General features: G+C 37.4%; 1 protein-coding gene across 5 annotated transcripts in view; it reads right to left on the reverse strand.

The window, feature by feature from the left end:
• Nucleotides 1-16,267, reverse strand: part of lrp8 (low density lipoprotein receptor-related protein 8, apolipoprotein e receptor) — a 183,206-nt gene that overhangs the window by 19,658 nt on the left and 147,281 nt on the right. For 4 of the 5 annotated variants that reach the window (XM_066665571.1, XM_066665570.1, XM_066665568.1 and 1 more), the window contains exons 11-16: nucleotides 15,284-15,511; nucleotides 13,863-13,981; nucleotides 12,473-12,612; nucleotides 5,444-5,585; nucleotides 4,037-4,189; nucleotides 2,758-3,156 (exon numbers count right to left, since the gene is read on the reverse strand). In XM_066665571.1, coding sequence (XP_066521668.1) covers nucleotides 2,758-3,156; nucleotides 4,037-4,189; nucleotides 5,444-5,585; nucleotides 12,473-12,612; nucleotides 13,863-13,981; nucleotides 15,284-15,511 — 1,181 coding nt within the window. The remainder of the gene's footprint in view (nucleotides 1-2,757; nucleotides 3,157-4,036; nucleotides 4,190-5,443; nucleotides 5,586-12,472; nucleotides 12,613-13,862; nucleotides 13,982-15,283; nucleotides 15,512-16,267) is intronic. The other variant, XM_066665569.1, reaches the window with a different exon arrangement.

Below are 16,267 nucleotides of genomic sequence, written 5' to 3' on the forward strand. Positions count from 1 at the left end.
CAGATAATGAATGAATGAATTATATATATATATACATTTTTTTTCTAATTTCACATTCTCAACTGAATATGAAAAGAGCGAAATATACACAGACTGTGTTAATATATAAGATATGCCTTACAACATGCGGAACAGGCAAATGGGTCAATAGATCTTCCTATTTTATATTTCAAGTTAAAACATAGGTAATCATTTGTTTTTCATTTTTTCTGTCTCTATTGAAGAAAAACTTCAACTTTTGAAGTAGAACTTACAAACTGGCTATTTAGATTGTACTAAAATATTTAATGTTAAGTAAATGTTATTGTTTTTGTACCTCCTCTTCCCTGGTTACACAATATAAGAAACGCATTTAAAAAAAAACAAGTATAGATTCTGTTCTATTAACAGAAATCTGGGTATCATCTTGGTAATCATGGTAATCTGCCAGGATGAGCCCTGTCTGTGCCCGCTGCAAGCCTGCCTGCCACAACCTCAAAAAATTAAGGTACTGAACTGTGTGAAACAAAATGTATCTGTCCTTTATATTATTTCTAGTTAACAAAGAGGTCAGTGAGAGGAAGATGTGTGGGATTTTTTAAGCCTTATATTATTTAGAAGAGGAAGTACAAAAACAAAGGCATTTATAAAAAATTAAATGTTGTAATAACATTCTGAATAAGATGTCCACTGTTTGAGAACAGATTATGAATTGTTCAAATTCTGCAAGTGGAATTTTGTCAATGAATGCTTTATACTACATTTCAAATTCTGAACAGTTTGTGGCAGATAAGTCTGATTATGATGCACCATAGGAGACAGATCTGGACTGCAGCTTTTTGCACCTTTTAGCACTTCACAAACTGGAGGTTTCTTTTATCCTGGACACAGAGAACTGGACATCTGTTTATCCCAGAAACAAGCTGAAACCTGAACTCATCTGAGATTAACCTGGTCCAGAAAACTCAGCAGTGTTCTTTGATAATTTGATAAATTATCCAGATAGTTATATTCTTGCTTAAAGTTGGAGGCTGGCTTTCTTAAGTTCTAGCAAAAGACTAGAGAGGGTAAAAATGTGAGTAAGTAATGTGAGATGGTTGGCACAAGGAAGGAACAAAGCCATTTGTCCATCACAGGGCTTCACACAATCACATATACGGGCTCTTTTGAATAGCCAATCCACCTACCATCATGTGTTTTTTGGACTGTGGGATGTAAATAGGGCAGCTGGTGAAAACCTACACAGGCATCGGGAGAACACACCAAACTCCTCACAGATGCTGACCCCAGGTGAGGTTTGACTTCAAAACTCCAGAACCCTGGAGCCGTGAGACAGCAATGCCACATGAACACTGTGTCGCCACCTTGTAAAATTTCACTGCAGAAACATTCTATGAGAAAACATCTTCTACATCTTAATCTCACAGAGGGAGGCAGTCCCTGTCCTGGGACCAGGGACCAGTGTATTCAGGCAAGACCATTTACCACGGTGGGGGTGTATGGGATGAAACGGGAGTGGTAGAGAACAGGGCCCAGGGCAGTGTTCATCAGTCAAGCCTGGCTGCTCCTCTTTCTCCACTGCCTGCCCTAATTCAGCACAGAGTCGTGCTGCTACCTATGACTACTGCTACAGCCTAATCTATCACCCTCAAGTGGCCTAGGCACTGCTCAGAAAGCAAATTCCCCCACACACATTAACTTTCAGAGGCTGTGGACTCTTCTGCTGCTGCAGGGAATGCAGCTCAGTCAGAAACGCAATCTCATTTCCATATCTAATGTACAGAACAAGTTGGAGGCTTGGTTAACTTGAGGCAAGATTTCCAGGGAGAAAGAGAAAATGGAATCATTCAAAAATACTGAGAGTACAGCAGCACAAGACTGATATTAACACCTACATGCACAACATGTTTACTCACCTGAACAACATTTTGTTTAATATCTTCTAAGTTTGTCAATCATACGTTTCAATATATACTACTGTGCAAATATCAGAGATGATTTTTAGCAATATATATATTTTTAATAATTAAAAAGTCATTAAAAACGGACTGTCCATTATGATATAATAATAATAATAATGTGCAATTATTTTTCATTGTACAATGATCTGTTGCCATCTGTGGCAGCACACACGTACTAGTGTAGTAGAGGCTAAACTACACTACAGCCATCCCCGGGCCCCAGGGAGAACTTGGGGGTTCAGTGACTTGTTCAAGGGTACTTCAGCCATGTTTACAATGTTTACAAAAGACATTTGAAGGCATTAAAAATAACCCTGTATATTTCTTAATGATTTCTTGAAAATAATTTGAAAAACAGAGCAATGCAACAGTAAATAAGGGAAAATATAGACAAACAACACAGGAAAAAGTCTAAAATCATATAAAGTTTTCAAGGCTTCAGCATAAATTTGTGTTTATCTTGATGCTCAAAAATCAAAAACCTGTATTAAATGGCCAGTTTGACTAGAAATGAAACGGAATGAAATATAGTTTCTGAAATTAAATCAAAGTTAGTCTCTAACTTTTGCACAGTACTGAATATTTAAATGACATTTTGAAAAATACCCAGTCTCACAGCCAATCCTTGTGGTAACATCTTCTGCCTGTCTGTGTATATCTGTCTATCTGACTCACTCTCCCACTTATTTACCCACTAATATGTCTGCTGGTTTTGCAACTGTTTTAAATATCTTATGAAAATATCTATAAAGTACTTAAAAAGTGCTAGCTCAGAACATGCTGCAAGCCCCTCCTCCCACTGTTTTGGGACACTCACCACGGTGTGATAGGTTGGTGTTCTCACCCTTTGTCCCATTGCTCTGGGAGACTGTGCCTGGGCTTGTCATCTGTCTGTCGTTTACTGCTCTCTGGGTGGAGGTATCCTGTTGCCATGGCAGTGTGGTGCTTGTAGTGGAGGATGAAGTTGGAGATGAATGTGTGCTGGTAGAAGACAGTGTGGTTGACGGATTTGGAGCTGTGGTACTGTGTGTCGTTGTGAGAACTGATGTAATTGCAGCAGTAGTAGTTGGTGTAGTTGAGGTGGTAGTACTTGTTGTACTGCTGGTGGTACTGGTGATAGTTGTGGTGGTGGTGGTAGTTGTAGAGGCAGGGGTGGTGGTGGAAGGTTCTGTTGTTGTTGGAGAGGTGGATGTTGTTGAGGCTGTAGTCTTTACCACTGTGTAGAGAAAAGGAGAGAGTGAAAAATGGTACAAATGGAAAGTAGGAATACATACAAATTGCTTATGCATGTGCATTTATGTCATTAATATGCATAACCGCTCAATAGATTGGCTTGCATACAATTTGCATACAATTTTTCAGAAAGTAAAAATGCAAAGCACATTAAATTGTCAAAAGTTTACAGACTCTTGCTCTAGGCTATTTATAAAGAATTTGCCTCTCCTCACTCTTCTTGCAGTAACAGTGTGTAATCTTCAAAGCTTGAGGCTTTGATTGCATTCAGCCACATAAACATTAGTGAGGTTAGGTACTGATATTCATTCCATGGGTACTGGATGTTGCTCCATCACTCCAAAGATCAGTTCAACTGCTCCTACTCCCAAGCACTGGGCTTTATACCCCTGTAGCCAATGCTTGTACATTTAGAGACATAGTGCTCTACAGCATGCCAGTGTTTTTCTGTGAAGTTTATTTAAGTAACGTGTACAAAGCTGAGCAATATAGGTCCCTTAGTAATCGAAATCATTCATTAGTAGAGGTATCCTACAAATATTTCAAACAGACACACGTTCCTTGGAGGCTATATTGCAGGCAGTCAGGTGGCCTGGATTTGTTCCTTATTAATTTTTCCTGGAAGCGAAACTACATTAATGCTACTTTTTTATGCTTCAGCTCCACAGCTTCAGTGCCCTTACTAAAGTACCACTGCAATAAGGATTTTGTTAAAACATCTGTGGAAACATGAATCAGAAACATATAGACTAATGATTCCATAAATGTACTAGAAGTACCATAAAATAAAAATGCTATATTATTTTAACACATCCTTTTGTGAACAGGCTTGCATGATTTTTAGCTGTGTTTGTGTGATTTACCTGTGACACATCGGCGCATGTCTGGACCTAGTTCTGCGTCATCAGGGCAGGCACAAGTGTACTTAGGTGAGTGTTCAGTAATCTGAGGAGCTTTGAGGCACAGGTACTCACAGCCTCCATTGGGTAGACTACCCATGTTACAGCTGTCTGGAGCTGGAAATAAAAAATGCACAAAGTATGTTAATTGCATTAGCCGTGGGAATTGTGTACTTAACACTGTTATCACAAGAGAGTACATCTTTAAACATCAGCATAAGAAGGCTGGAATGGTATCATGACTATAGAGAAAATACAAAAGAAGGTTTTATCACAACTCTATACTTCAAAAAACACTTTTGTGGCACTGCTGCTAGTGCAGCACTGCAGTTCAGCTGCTAAATGTTCTTAGCAATACATCTGAGATATAACTGACCCTTCAAAAGGATTCTTATTCTTTTAACATGGCTCTCAGGACTAGTTTAACAACAAAGACACTTTCATCTGCACAAAGGGACCTAGTGGGATTGAAATGCTTTGAAAGTGGTTAAATATAGTCAGTCAGACTGATAGCACAAAAATCCTCAGAGAAACCACAAATGAAGAGATTCCATCTATAACCATCAGCTTTCCAGCATTCAGAACATGAAAACAGACAAACATTCACACCCTCCGCCAGCATTAATATACCAGCATACAGTCAGGCACACACATCCTGTCACTCTAAAGCATACTGTATCATCAAAGTGTTAGAGGAAAGTGAGTGATGAAAGAGGGAAAGAGAGACACACACAAACAGCGGAAGCAGCATGAGACTCCAATACAGAATACAAAAACAGCAAATCCCCTTTATCCACAAAAGGAAAGAAGAAAATATGGGAATTATTTTATATTGAAGGGAAAGTTCTCCCTGCACTGAGCACTGTGTGCTTCTTTATTGAGTAATATTTAAATTTGGCTCTGCTCCTCATGAAGTATTCTCAGTTCGCTACAGTTTGCAGAGGTGAATGAATATTACACCCTTATCTGTTTGAGAAACTTGGCAGATGAATTTCATTTTCATTCATTCAAACTTTCTCACTTTGCATTATTTTCCTGCTGTTATTAAATCTTAAAAAAAGCAGTGTTCATTTATGAATGAAAATAGGTCCCATGTACACAGCATTTCTGAGCCTTAGATAAACGTAAAAGGATTCAAATGCTGTTCACTCTTGTGTATTATCTTACTTTGGTTCACTTGCATGCAGAATGCCTACTTCTTTGCTATGAATTACCGCACCTAAATGGTAAACCAAAATGCATATTAACTGTAAAAACAACTGCTGAATAACACAGACAGAGAACAGGCAGCTCATCTGTTCCTGAGTTCAGATATTATATACACAGCTGCCTGTACATAGTGGGCTGCAGTAGAAGAACAGTAGGACAAACCCTTGGGTTGCCGGAGCTCATGGAACACCACCACATCCAGCGGGTTGTTAAGGTGTTGTGCCAGCATGGCCACGTCATGCCCAGTCAGTCGATTGACGCTGTAGATGGCTTCATCCTCCAGGTCTGTCCAGTATACTCGGTCCTATAGAAAAGGGATCAAACGGACAAAGGTTGAGACAAATACTGTCTCTATATTTGAGAGATCAGAAAAATACACTTTTAAGATATACTGATCAAGCCTAATATTATGACCACCTCCTTGTTTCTACACTCACTGTCCAGTTCCACTTATCACTCTTATACAGTCGTTAGGACCACTGCAGAGCAAATATGATTTGGGTGGTGGATCATTTTCAGTGCTGCACTGACACTGAAGTGATGGTGATGTGTTAGTGTATGATGCGCTGGCACATGTGGATCAGACACAGCAGTGTAGCTGGGGTTTTTTAAAGCCCCCAGTGTCACTGCTGGACTGAAAAATGTCCAGAAAAAAAAACAGATAAAAAAACTAAATGATATTCTAGTCCATTTTGTATCTGTTTGAGAACTGAAAATGTTTTATAGCCTCTTTCTTACTAATTAACTATTTAGTGATAATTGATTAATCCAACTAATCCATTTTAACTATTTAGTGTAGTGCTTGTGTATCAGCTAATTCCATAACATGAAACAGTGTACTGCAATTTTCTATATTTACACTGACCTGTGTAAATATATAAAAAAAACAAAAAAAAACAAACAAAAAAAAGACAGCTATTTACACTATTGCTCTGGTGTGCATTATCAGCTTATTGTACAATATATGAATATTACAGTACAAATTTTTGCTGATTATAATATTGCCAAATGTGTGTTTGTTTACATAAAATGAAAGTTGCCAACATTTTAGCCAGTTGTTCATTTTTGTCATATGGTTTTCTCTGGCCTCTCCATTCGAAAGTTGACATGTCGATTAGTTTAAAAATAGTGTTTTTATTTTTTTTAAAGAATTTTTTGCTTTCCTGTTCCAATGTCTGAATATTCATAACAGCTAAGTTTAATAACTACAAACCGGATTCCAAAAAAGTTGGGACACTAAACAAATTGTGAATAAAAACTGAATGCAATGATGTGGAGATGGCAAATGTCAATATTTTATTCGGAATAGAACATAGATGACAGATCAAAAGTTTAATCTGAGTAAATGTAACATTTTAAAGGAAAAATATTTGATTCAAAATTTCACAGTGTCAACAAATCCCAAAAAGGTTGGGACAAGTAGCAATAAGTGGCTGGAAAAAGGAAATTGAGCATATAACGAACAGCTGGAAGACCAATTAACACTAATTAGGTCAATTGACAACATGATTGGGTATAAAAACAGCTTCTCAGAATGTCAGTGTGTCTCTGAAGCCAAGATGGTAAAAAGATCACCAATTCCACCATTGTAGCGCAGAAAGATAGTGCAGCAATACCAGAATGGTGTTACCCAGAGTAAAATAGCAAAGACTTTTAAGTTATCATCATCAACTGTGCAGAACATCATCAAAAGATTCAGAGAATCTGGAACAATTGTTGTGCATAAGGGTCAAGGCCGTAAAACTCTACTGGATGCTTGTGATCTCCGGGCCCTTAAATGTCACTGCACCTCAAACAGGAATACCACTGTCAAGGAAATAACAGAATGGGCTCAGGAATACTTCCAGAAAGCATTGTCAGTGAACACAATCCACCGTGCCATCTGCCACTGCCAGCTGAAAATCTACAGTGCAAAGAGGAAGCCATTTCTAAGCAAGCTCCACAAGCTCAGGACGTTTGCACTGGGCCAGGGGTCTTTTAAAATGGAGTGTGGCAAAATGGAAGACTGTTCTGTGGTCAGATGAGTCACGATTTGAAGTTCTTTATGGAACACTGGGACGCCATGTCATCCGGACCAGAGAGGACAAGGATAACCCAAGTTGTTATCAACGCTCCATTCAGAAGCCTGCATCACTGATGGTATGGGGTTGCATGGTTGCTTGTGGCATGGGCAGCTTGAATGTCTGGAAAGGCACCATTAATGCAGAGAACTATGTTCAGGTTCTAGAACAACATATGCTCTCATCTAGACGTCACCTCTTTCAGGGAAGACCCTGCATTTTTCAACAAGATAATGCCAGACCACATTCTGCAGCAATCACAACATCATGGCTACGTAGAAGAAGGATCCAGGGACTGAAATGGCCAGCCTGCAGTCCAGATCTTTCACCTATAGAGAACACTTGGCGCATCATAAAGAGGAAGGTGCGACAAAGAAGGCCCAAGACGACTGAACAGTTAGAGGCCTGTATTAGACATGAATGGGAGAGCATTCCTATTTCTAAACTTGAGAAACTGGTCTCCTCTGTCCCCAGACGTCTGTTGAGTGTTGTAAGAAAAAATGGGGATGCCACACAGTGGTAAAAAATGGCCTTAACGCCATGGAATTTTGAAACAACATATTTTTCCCTTAAAATGATACATTCTCTCAGTTTGAAATTTGGATCTGTGATTTGTGTTCTATTCTGAATAAAATATTAGATGTTGGCACCTCCACATCATTGCATTCAGTTTTTATTCACAATTTGTTTAGTGTCCCAACTTTTTTGGAATCCGGTTTGTAAGTTGCTAAATGTTCAACAACCCTTTAAATGGGTGTAGGTGCATAATTATGCTATTATTTTTATATTAGAGGCATAAAATTGTCTTAAAATGACAATATCATTTATTGCAATTATTTCTGGGACAGTAATAAAAAAAAAGAATGTACCCAAAACACTCAAGCCAAGCAGCATAACTTTAGATGACATATGCAATAATAATTCCTGTTAATTATACTGATTTTATAATCAGTAAATTCTGAAAATAAAAATAAATGCTGTATTGGACATAAGTACATGTAACATAAGTTAACTGTGATTAGTCTTAAGTTTAGGCTAGAATTGCCATTTCAATACTGATTACACTTATTGTGGGATACAGGTGCTTTGTTTAGTATCACAGCAAGAGCAGACATGAAAGAATGGACTGGAATAAGAAGAAAAACAAAGGAAAAATGATCAGAATGCATGCAGCTTGTACAAGATTCTGGAATCAGAGAGAAAATACAACACAAAGGGACTAAGGAGTCAAAATTAATAAAAAGATGTGTGAGTGATGCTCGGGAGTGTGTGCACGTCTGACAAGGCTCTCTGAGAAAGAAAAGAACAGAGAGACAGTGAAATTGGTTTTGATCACACAGCAAATTTTTCATCATCCTAATTAGAGCTTGGGCTGCTATCACTTACTCTCATCTGCAAGAGTCTCATATGTCTGTCTGAGAAACAACACCTCCTCCACTATTCTTTCCATTTCTATTTCTCTTCTCTGAACACTGTATCAGCCTATACAGCAATACTACAAACCCATGCTTAGATGGGGCTGTTACCATGGCGACGAGACATTCACACTTTTTCTCCCCCTGTGGATTTGGAAGTACATGATCTGGGTAAAGTGAGGGAGTATGAATGAAAACAAGGATGAGAGACATCTTATAGCTCAGGAAACTTGCTCAGAGACTGTATTAGAAGGCTGGTTTGGAAAGGTCAGAGTTTCAGTAGGTGCTGCTGTCTGTGACTGATCAGCAAGACTTGCCCTTCTGCTCTGTTTATCACAGCCCTGCTCTACCACTGAGAAAAATAATCCCACTCTTCTCCTCCCATGACTGCAGGATTAACCTTTGCTAGGAAAGTAGGTTTGTAATTAAGATCCAGAACCTGCAGTTTCACTCCTGTAATGAAAATTGAGTGTTTTCCTTCAGTTATTTATATTATAAAAGGTTTGGCTTGCTTTGCGAAATAGTCTCTGTAGGTGAGACACACAAAAAAAAAATCACTATTGCCTGTTGGCTTAAACTTTACCAGTGCCATGAGGCAAGAATGTATTTGCTTCATGCTCAAATACAAAGCATTCCTTACAGATTTTCAAAATGCATTCTTATCTACAGAAACTCAAATATTCGAAAGATGGCAAGATGCATAGACAGATAGATAGATAGATAGATAGATAGATAGATAGATAAACAGATAGACAGGTGGTAAAAACACCACCTAAGTATAGACCGTGTCAACACCATGATGAGCAGACAAACAAATGATCTGCACAGAATAGAACTTCATTATATTGAGTTCTCATTATATTAATGTAAAGTTATAAAGTTAAATATAATGGATAATCATCGTTTTTCTCTGTGACAATGATTATAGGTTAGTAACCCTAAATGAAATGGAACAAAAAAAAAATTTAAGACAGAGAGTTAAGTTGTTACAAGAGGAGGCACCTAAAAAAACCCAACAGTGCTTCTGATTCCTTTTTTTTTTCCTCATCTGGACACAACACTACAAAGGAAATGGACGTCTGCTGAAACAGGAGGCAATTGACAGAATCTCTCCTTATGGCTGCAGATGTTCCAAAAGCAATTGAGTACAACCCAGTGGAGAAATTTAGCAATAGTTTAGGAACAGCCTCAAGGGTATCAGCAGCATGGCATCTCATTCCTCAAGTATGAAGGACAAAAGTTAAAGAAAGAGAGGAAAACACATTGTTTCCTCTTTGTGGATCTTGGCCCATAGGTGCCCCTGTGCTGAGCAGGCTCATCGACTGGCCTGTCGGAGCAGAAGCTGATGTATGGGCTAGACTGGGACCTACCTCACAGCTTCTCTAGAGCTGCCTGCCTATAAAGGCTTTTTAATTTGCTTTGTGTCTTTAGCTGCTGCCAGCAACCCAGGGCCATTCATCTACTGGGCTGTGGTGCTCTCCCAGTGAGGAACAACATTTCTAACCACAGCATGCTGTTCATGGGGAGAGATTTTTGTGTGTGTGTGTTGTCCGTATATTTAAGCATTTTACAGTTAACAATCAGCTGTTATTTTTGTTGATTTTGTTTAATCTTTTGAAACCAGTCATAAATATGAGAAAACAGCTTCAGATATAAGATCACAACATACTTAAAAAATGTTTACTATTCAGACAGGATTATTTTTACCCGTGGAAATGGGGCAAAGTTATTATTACTGGAGTATCTCAGTGAATTTAGTCCTGTTTGAACAGTCATATTAGGTGTGCATGCTCCTGTTCAGGAAGGATTCCAGAGCCATTTACCTACTGTAAAATGAGCAGTAAAAATAACCCTTGGTTATATTAATCCTGTACAAACTAACATGTAGGTGAATATTCCACCACATCTTGTTGTAAAGGAGATTTTCCACAAGTTATCTCAAGAAAGGACTTGCTGGAGGAGGAGTTAAGTGATGTAGAGTATGTCAAAAGACCCCAAAAATGACTAAAGGATTACTCAGACAAGTGAAATTCTAATAGCTATATGTATGTTTTGTGCACAATATCAGTCTACATGTGTTTTATTAATGCGTATCCCACTAATTAAGTTAAAACCATTAAGCAGTTATAAGGACTGTGTTAAGCTTTATGAGCTGTTAGGAAAAATGACAAGTCTAAAAACTCTAGCACTGCTGTATACAATCCACACTGTGCAAAACATGCACACAAACATTCCACTATAATGTGTAAATGGAACAGCCACCCCCATCTCTTTAATTCAAATCAAGATTTCTTATCTACTGCAAGTCCATCATAAACAGTAGTGATGTACTGTGGTAAAATGACCTGTAAAACTAATCCCATTCAAATGGGGTTAACTCTGTATTTTACAAACGTCAGATTCTGAGAATGATGCACCATTCACATAATACCTGGTGGCTAGGTGGGTATCACTACCATTGAAGAACAGAGTGAAATTTGGCTAACAAAGTCCATAATTGTAGAACGACAACATGTACTTTTATATAAAAAAATTTGCAGCTGAGGAAAAGGACTGCTTCAATAAGAAAGTGACTTGTATTTTATGGCTGATCAATGTTTATTCTTGTACAAAATTCCAGTAAGAAAGCAGTGTCAGACTTAACAGACTGTATGCTTGTAAAGCATATTGTTACATCTCAGTTTTATAAGAAGCAGCTACAGGTCCAGATCCCTGCATCTAACATTTCTACAGCTCCGATTTGTATAAGACCTTGCATGTTGTGTAAGAAACGCTTCAGCAAAAACAACTGAAGCTGACATGTCACTGCTCTGCTTATTAGATCCACAAGGCTTAGCCCATCTGCCTGCATTGCTTTCAGGCTTGAGTAAGAGAAATGTTCCATCTGTCTCTGAATATCCTGCACCAGCCCTTTCAGAGGTGTCACAACCAGCTTGCTTAAAATAAGCCATCATATTCAACAGACATTTGTTCTTAGGTAAATTACATTATTTATAATTGACAGTATGACATGTAATGACACGAGCCTTTGCACATATACACCCAGAATACGTGGTGTGATAAAAGAAAAGCACTGATTTTAGTACAAACTGAAATTGTATGAAATTATCTTTTATATATTATGATTATATATTATTGAGATACACACCAAATTAAGCATAATCATTTCACCCCCTCCTTGTTTCTACACTCACTGTCCATTCTCTCAGCTCCACTGAGCACTTTGTAGTTCTACAATTACAGATTGTAGTTCATCTGTTGATCTGCATACGTTTTGCTTTCTTTCACCTGTTCCTCGATGGTCAGGACCTCCACGGAGCAGCTGGTGGTTTTGGGTGGTGTATCATTCTCAGTGCTGCAGTGACACTAATGTGGTGTTGGTGTGTTAAAGTGTGTTGTGCTGGTATGAGTAGATGAAACACAGCTGGTTCGCTGAAAGCACCAAGGTTCTTATAAGCTTGAAAGGAACCAGTTTTTTTGGTGGAAATGGGCTAATAGAGTAGACAGTGAGTAGAACCATGGTCTATGGTGGTCCTAACCATAGAAGAACAGGGAAAAGGGAGTAAAAAATGCAGAGCAACAGGTAGATTGTAACAGGTGGGTTACAATCAGTTACAATGTGTAATTGCAGAACTACAAAAATAACAGACAGTGAGTGTAGAAACAAGGTAGTCATAATGTTATGGGTGATTGGTGTATATGGAAAAACTGCTTACCTCAAACAAGGTGAGCGCAAATGGGTGACCCAAATGATCCATAGAGGAAAGGAGAACTCTGCGGTTGTCTCCATTCAGGTCTACGCTGGAGATAAGGTGGAGCTTAGAGTCCACCCAGTACAGACGTCTGCTAGATAAATCTAAGAAATATTGAAAAATGTTAAAGATATATTCACATGAACATGGAAACAGAATTCTGATAAAAGAATATAATTATAAGTCATTCTAATATCAAATTCTTTAACTGGTAAAAGTGCCAAATTATAACTTATTTACATTTGATTTTTGATATGTATAACAAATTAGTCCTGACCTTTAATGGTAAAGTTTAGATATTAAAATAAGACAATAGATTAAATGCTCTCAGCAAAACGTATATAGCTCTATATTTTTGTAAAAAAAAAATGTTTTTCATACAGACACATAAACACTCAATTTCACACCTTCACTGTTTTTTTTTCTATCCATCTACTACAGCTGCTCTTTCAAAAGCCCTCCTGCTTTTAAGTCAGACAAAGGATAAAAATATTGACAGCACTTCCTGCGCAATTTCATTCAGTTTTTCTTATACTGAAGGGTGATTGATGAAAAGCAGAGACAGTGAATGATTTAAAGTCTTGTTGGCCACTGGAGACTTTTTATTATTAGCAATATTTCCTTCTCCCATTTCTCTTCCTATTGTGCCCTAGACTTTCAGTCTCATTAGATATCTCTCACAACAAGCACTGCAAAGTCAAAATTAGCCCATTAGCAATGGAAAAAGAATGCTTTAAATTGTAAAGTTTTATTTACACTCAATTGTTTAAAATACATTCATTTCGCATAGCATATAAAATGCTTAAAATACAGTAGGGTGAAATTATTAGCCATTTAAGGTTTTTTAGGTTTGTAGCCATGGGCAAAGTAATCTGTGAAAAAAAAAAAAACTTGGACTTGGACAACTCAAGGTAAATCTGCTATATCCCCACTTTAAAGCTGATCTCAGGCACTGCCCTAATAATGGTAGGGATATAATCCAAAAGTAAATTTTATAAACAGATACACAGGCAGGCAGATCAACAATTGAAATGACTATAGGGCATTTTATGCAGGGCCCAAAATTACAGTGAACAATAAATCCCTTTTTAAACCTACAGTATTCAAATGAATAAAAAGCAAAATATGGCACTGTATGAATCAACCATGTTATTTTGGCAAAATAATGTTTTACTTTTATTTTAGGTAAGCTCACTGTTTAATCTGTCACAGTTGTGATGTGATTGTATTTTTACTGCATGAAAATTTCATTAAAATCATCTGTGAAATTAAGCACATATTGTTTATTTAAAAAAAAAAGCTACAATGAAATTCAATCCAAAATTCTCACACCACTGTCATCTTTTTTTTTTACCTAGAGTAATTCCATTAGGCCACTCAATCCTCTCTGAGACCAGCACCTGCCGATCCACCCCATTCATCCCTGCTTTCTCAATCTTTGCCTGTGTTCCCCAGTCTGTCCAGTACATAAACCTAAAAAAAGATCAGAAGGTAAATAGAAGAAGAAATTAAAGTGAAAGTTTAAATATTTTTATTCCTGCTTCTCTATTATAAAGAATTCAGTATTTTTTTATTGACTCTATAATTCCTTTTTAATGCTACATAGGCTTAATCATTTTGTTATTTATCATTTTAAGAACTTTAAAATGCTAAATTTACTAAGACATTATAATAAGTTTTTTATTTGTCACACCATTAAAATTAATTAGTGGGCTTTATTTTCCATTATACACAGTGATACATTTGACAAAAAATACACAACATACATAGAAACATGGGCAAATGTCTGGCCACACTTGATCAAATAACATTAATTTTCTAAAGTACTTATTCTTCATAGAGAACATATTTTGGCAGTGTTTAACAGACAGTAATTGTATACTTGCTAAATTTAACACACTGAATAACTATTTCCAGTATGTTCTACTCTGAAAATACATAGAAATGATCAGAATGAATAAAATTAAAAATGCTCTATATAAGATTTTTATTTAAGAATGTATACTCATTTTCACTTCAAAATACAAGAAATTGTGAAATTTGACCTGCGGTTTTTCCAAAGTTGTCATAAAACAGTATATACACTAATGTGTTTAAGATCTGTTAAAGTAATATAATAGTAATGTAAATGCACTGTACAAAAATTCCCTGGTCTCAAATGCTCAAATTCTCAAAACTTAATGTATTGAAGTCTCAATACTTGTATTCTACAATCTAATTCTTTTTAACTCGAAAAAGACTTAAGGGGAGTTCAGGTAACTATATGTTAATCAAAAGCCGTCAAAGGCCTAACTACATGCAAGAGCAGCAAGCACTTTGTCCAAAGGCAGCAATTAGCTCTCATGTAGACCTGCTCTCTGGTGCTCATTTGCATGTTTTTCAGGCTTCTCTACTTCAATAATTTGCTGGAAAGAGGCTCAAGGGGATAGAGCCATCATGATAAAGAAAGCAAGTGACTGAGCATTTAAGAAGCTCCTTGAGAGAAACGAGAGTAGTGCATACTGAGGGTCGAATACATGAGGGTGCAATATATTTTCCAGAGCATGGTAGCGCATTAGGTAAAAGCCAGGTGTTAACTTAGCCACTAGGGTCTTGAAGAAGAAAAACAGACAGACATAATACTGTGCATGTAATTGAAATTAAGGTAACTTTTAACTTTGGAAATTCCACTGTATTCCGTTCACTATAAGGAGTTTGCTTTCTAAAAATTGAAAACAACAAAAATGAAAGTTTTAACATTTTAAAACATTGCAAAATATTTCTCTTTACGCTCACCCTTGTCTTGGGTCAACAGCAATTGCACGTGGCTCAAACAGTTCAGTGTCAATCAGCACTTTTCTCTTCTTGCCATCAGTGGTAGCAACAGACACGGTCTTGTGTCCAGAATCAGTCCAGTAGATGTTCTTATGGACCCAATCCACAGCTATGCCTTCAGGAGAATGTAGTGCAGAGTCAATAAGTGTGATCTGCTCAGAAGGGTTGCTGGCTTTGTTGATATATGCACTGAAAAATAAAACACAGAGACACGCACACGAATGAGTCAACAGCCTTCAGGCCCAGATGGTACCAATTTGTTCATGGCTAATCACAATGTACTGAATGCATCTACCAACCGGTTTGTGAGTGAATATCTCACAATAACCTCACATACCCAGCTGGTGTTTATACTTATACACAGGCATCAAACTGAGCCAACATCTGTATATTTCTTGATTAACAATGGCAGAACAAAATTATTTTATCCACTTGAGTCTGCTCACCATACCTGATGCTAGGACATATAACTTCATTCTGAGGCATGATGGCAGCTAATGTGAATGACATAAGTTGTGCCCCTGCATTCTTTGGGACGTTATAAGCTACTCATTATCTAGATGTTACTTATCACCAGAGGACATTCAAGTTTAATACCTGGGAAAGTTCCATCTGTGGCTTTTAAGTGAACCCCTCTTTAACAGATGTTGCCCCATTTTGTCTGAGAATGGTCTCTATTTCCCTTATCAGGCTGAAAGGTACTTTACAAAGAAGGGCTTCCACAAATCACAAGAAAAGAGTGAGACTTGGTCAAGGAACATTTCTCTTGCTCCCTTTATCTCAGCTAAGAACTCTATTATTAGTATCAGGAGTACCAGCCCCATTCTAATTGAGCTGTCTCATAAAAAGGCGAAACAAGGAAAAGAGAAAATAACTGTAAAAATGACAATTGTTATGACAATGTTCCCAGCCTATGTAGCAGTGACACAAACCTGAGAAGCAAAG

This window comes from Hoplias malabaricus, chromosome 3 (genome assembly GCF_029633855.1).
Source record: "Hoplias malabaricus isolate fHopMal1 chromosome 3, fHopMal1.hap1, whole genome shotgun sequence".
Taxonomy (NCBI): domain Eukaryota; kingdom Metazoa; phylum Chordata; class Actinopteri; order Characiformes; family Erythrinidae; genus Hoplias; species Hoplias malabaricus.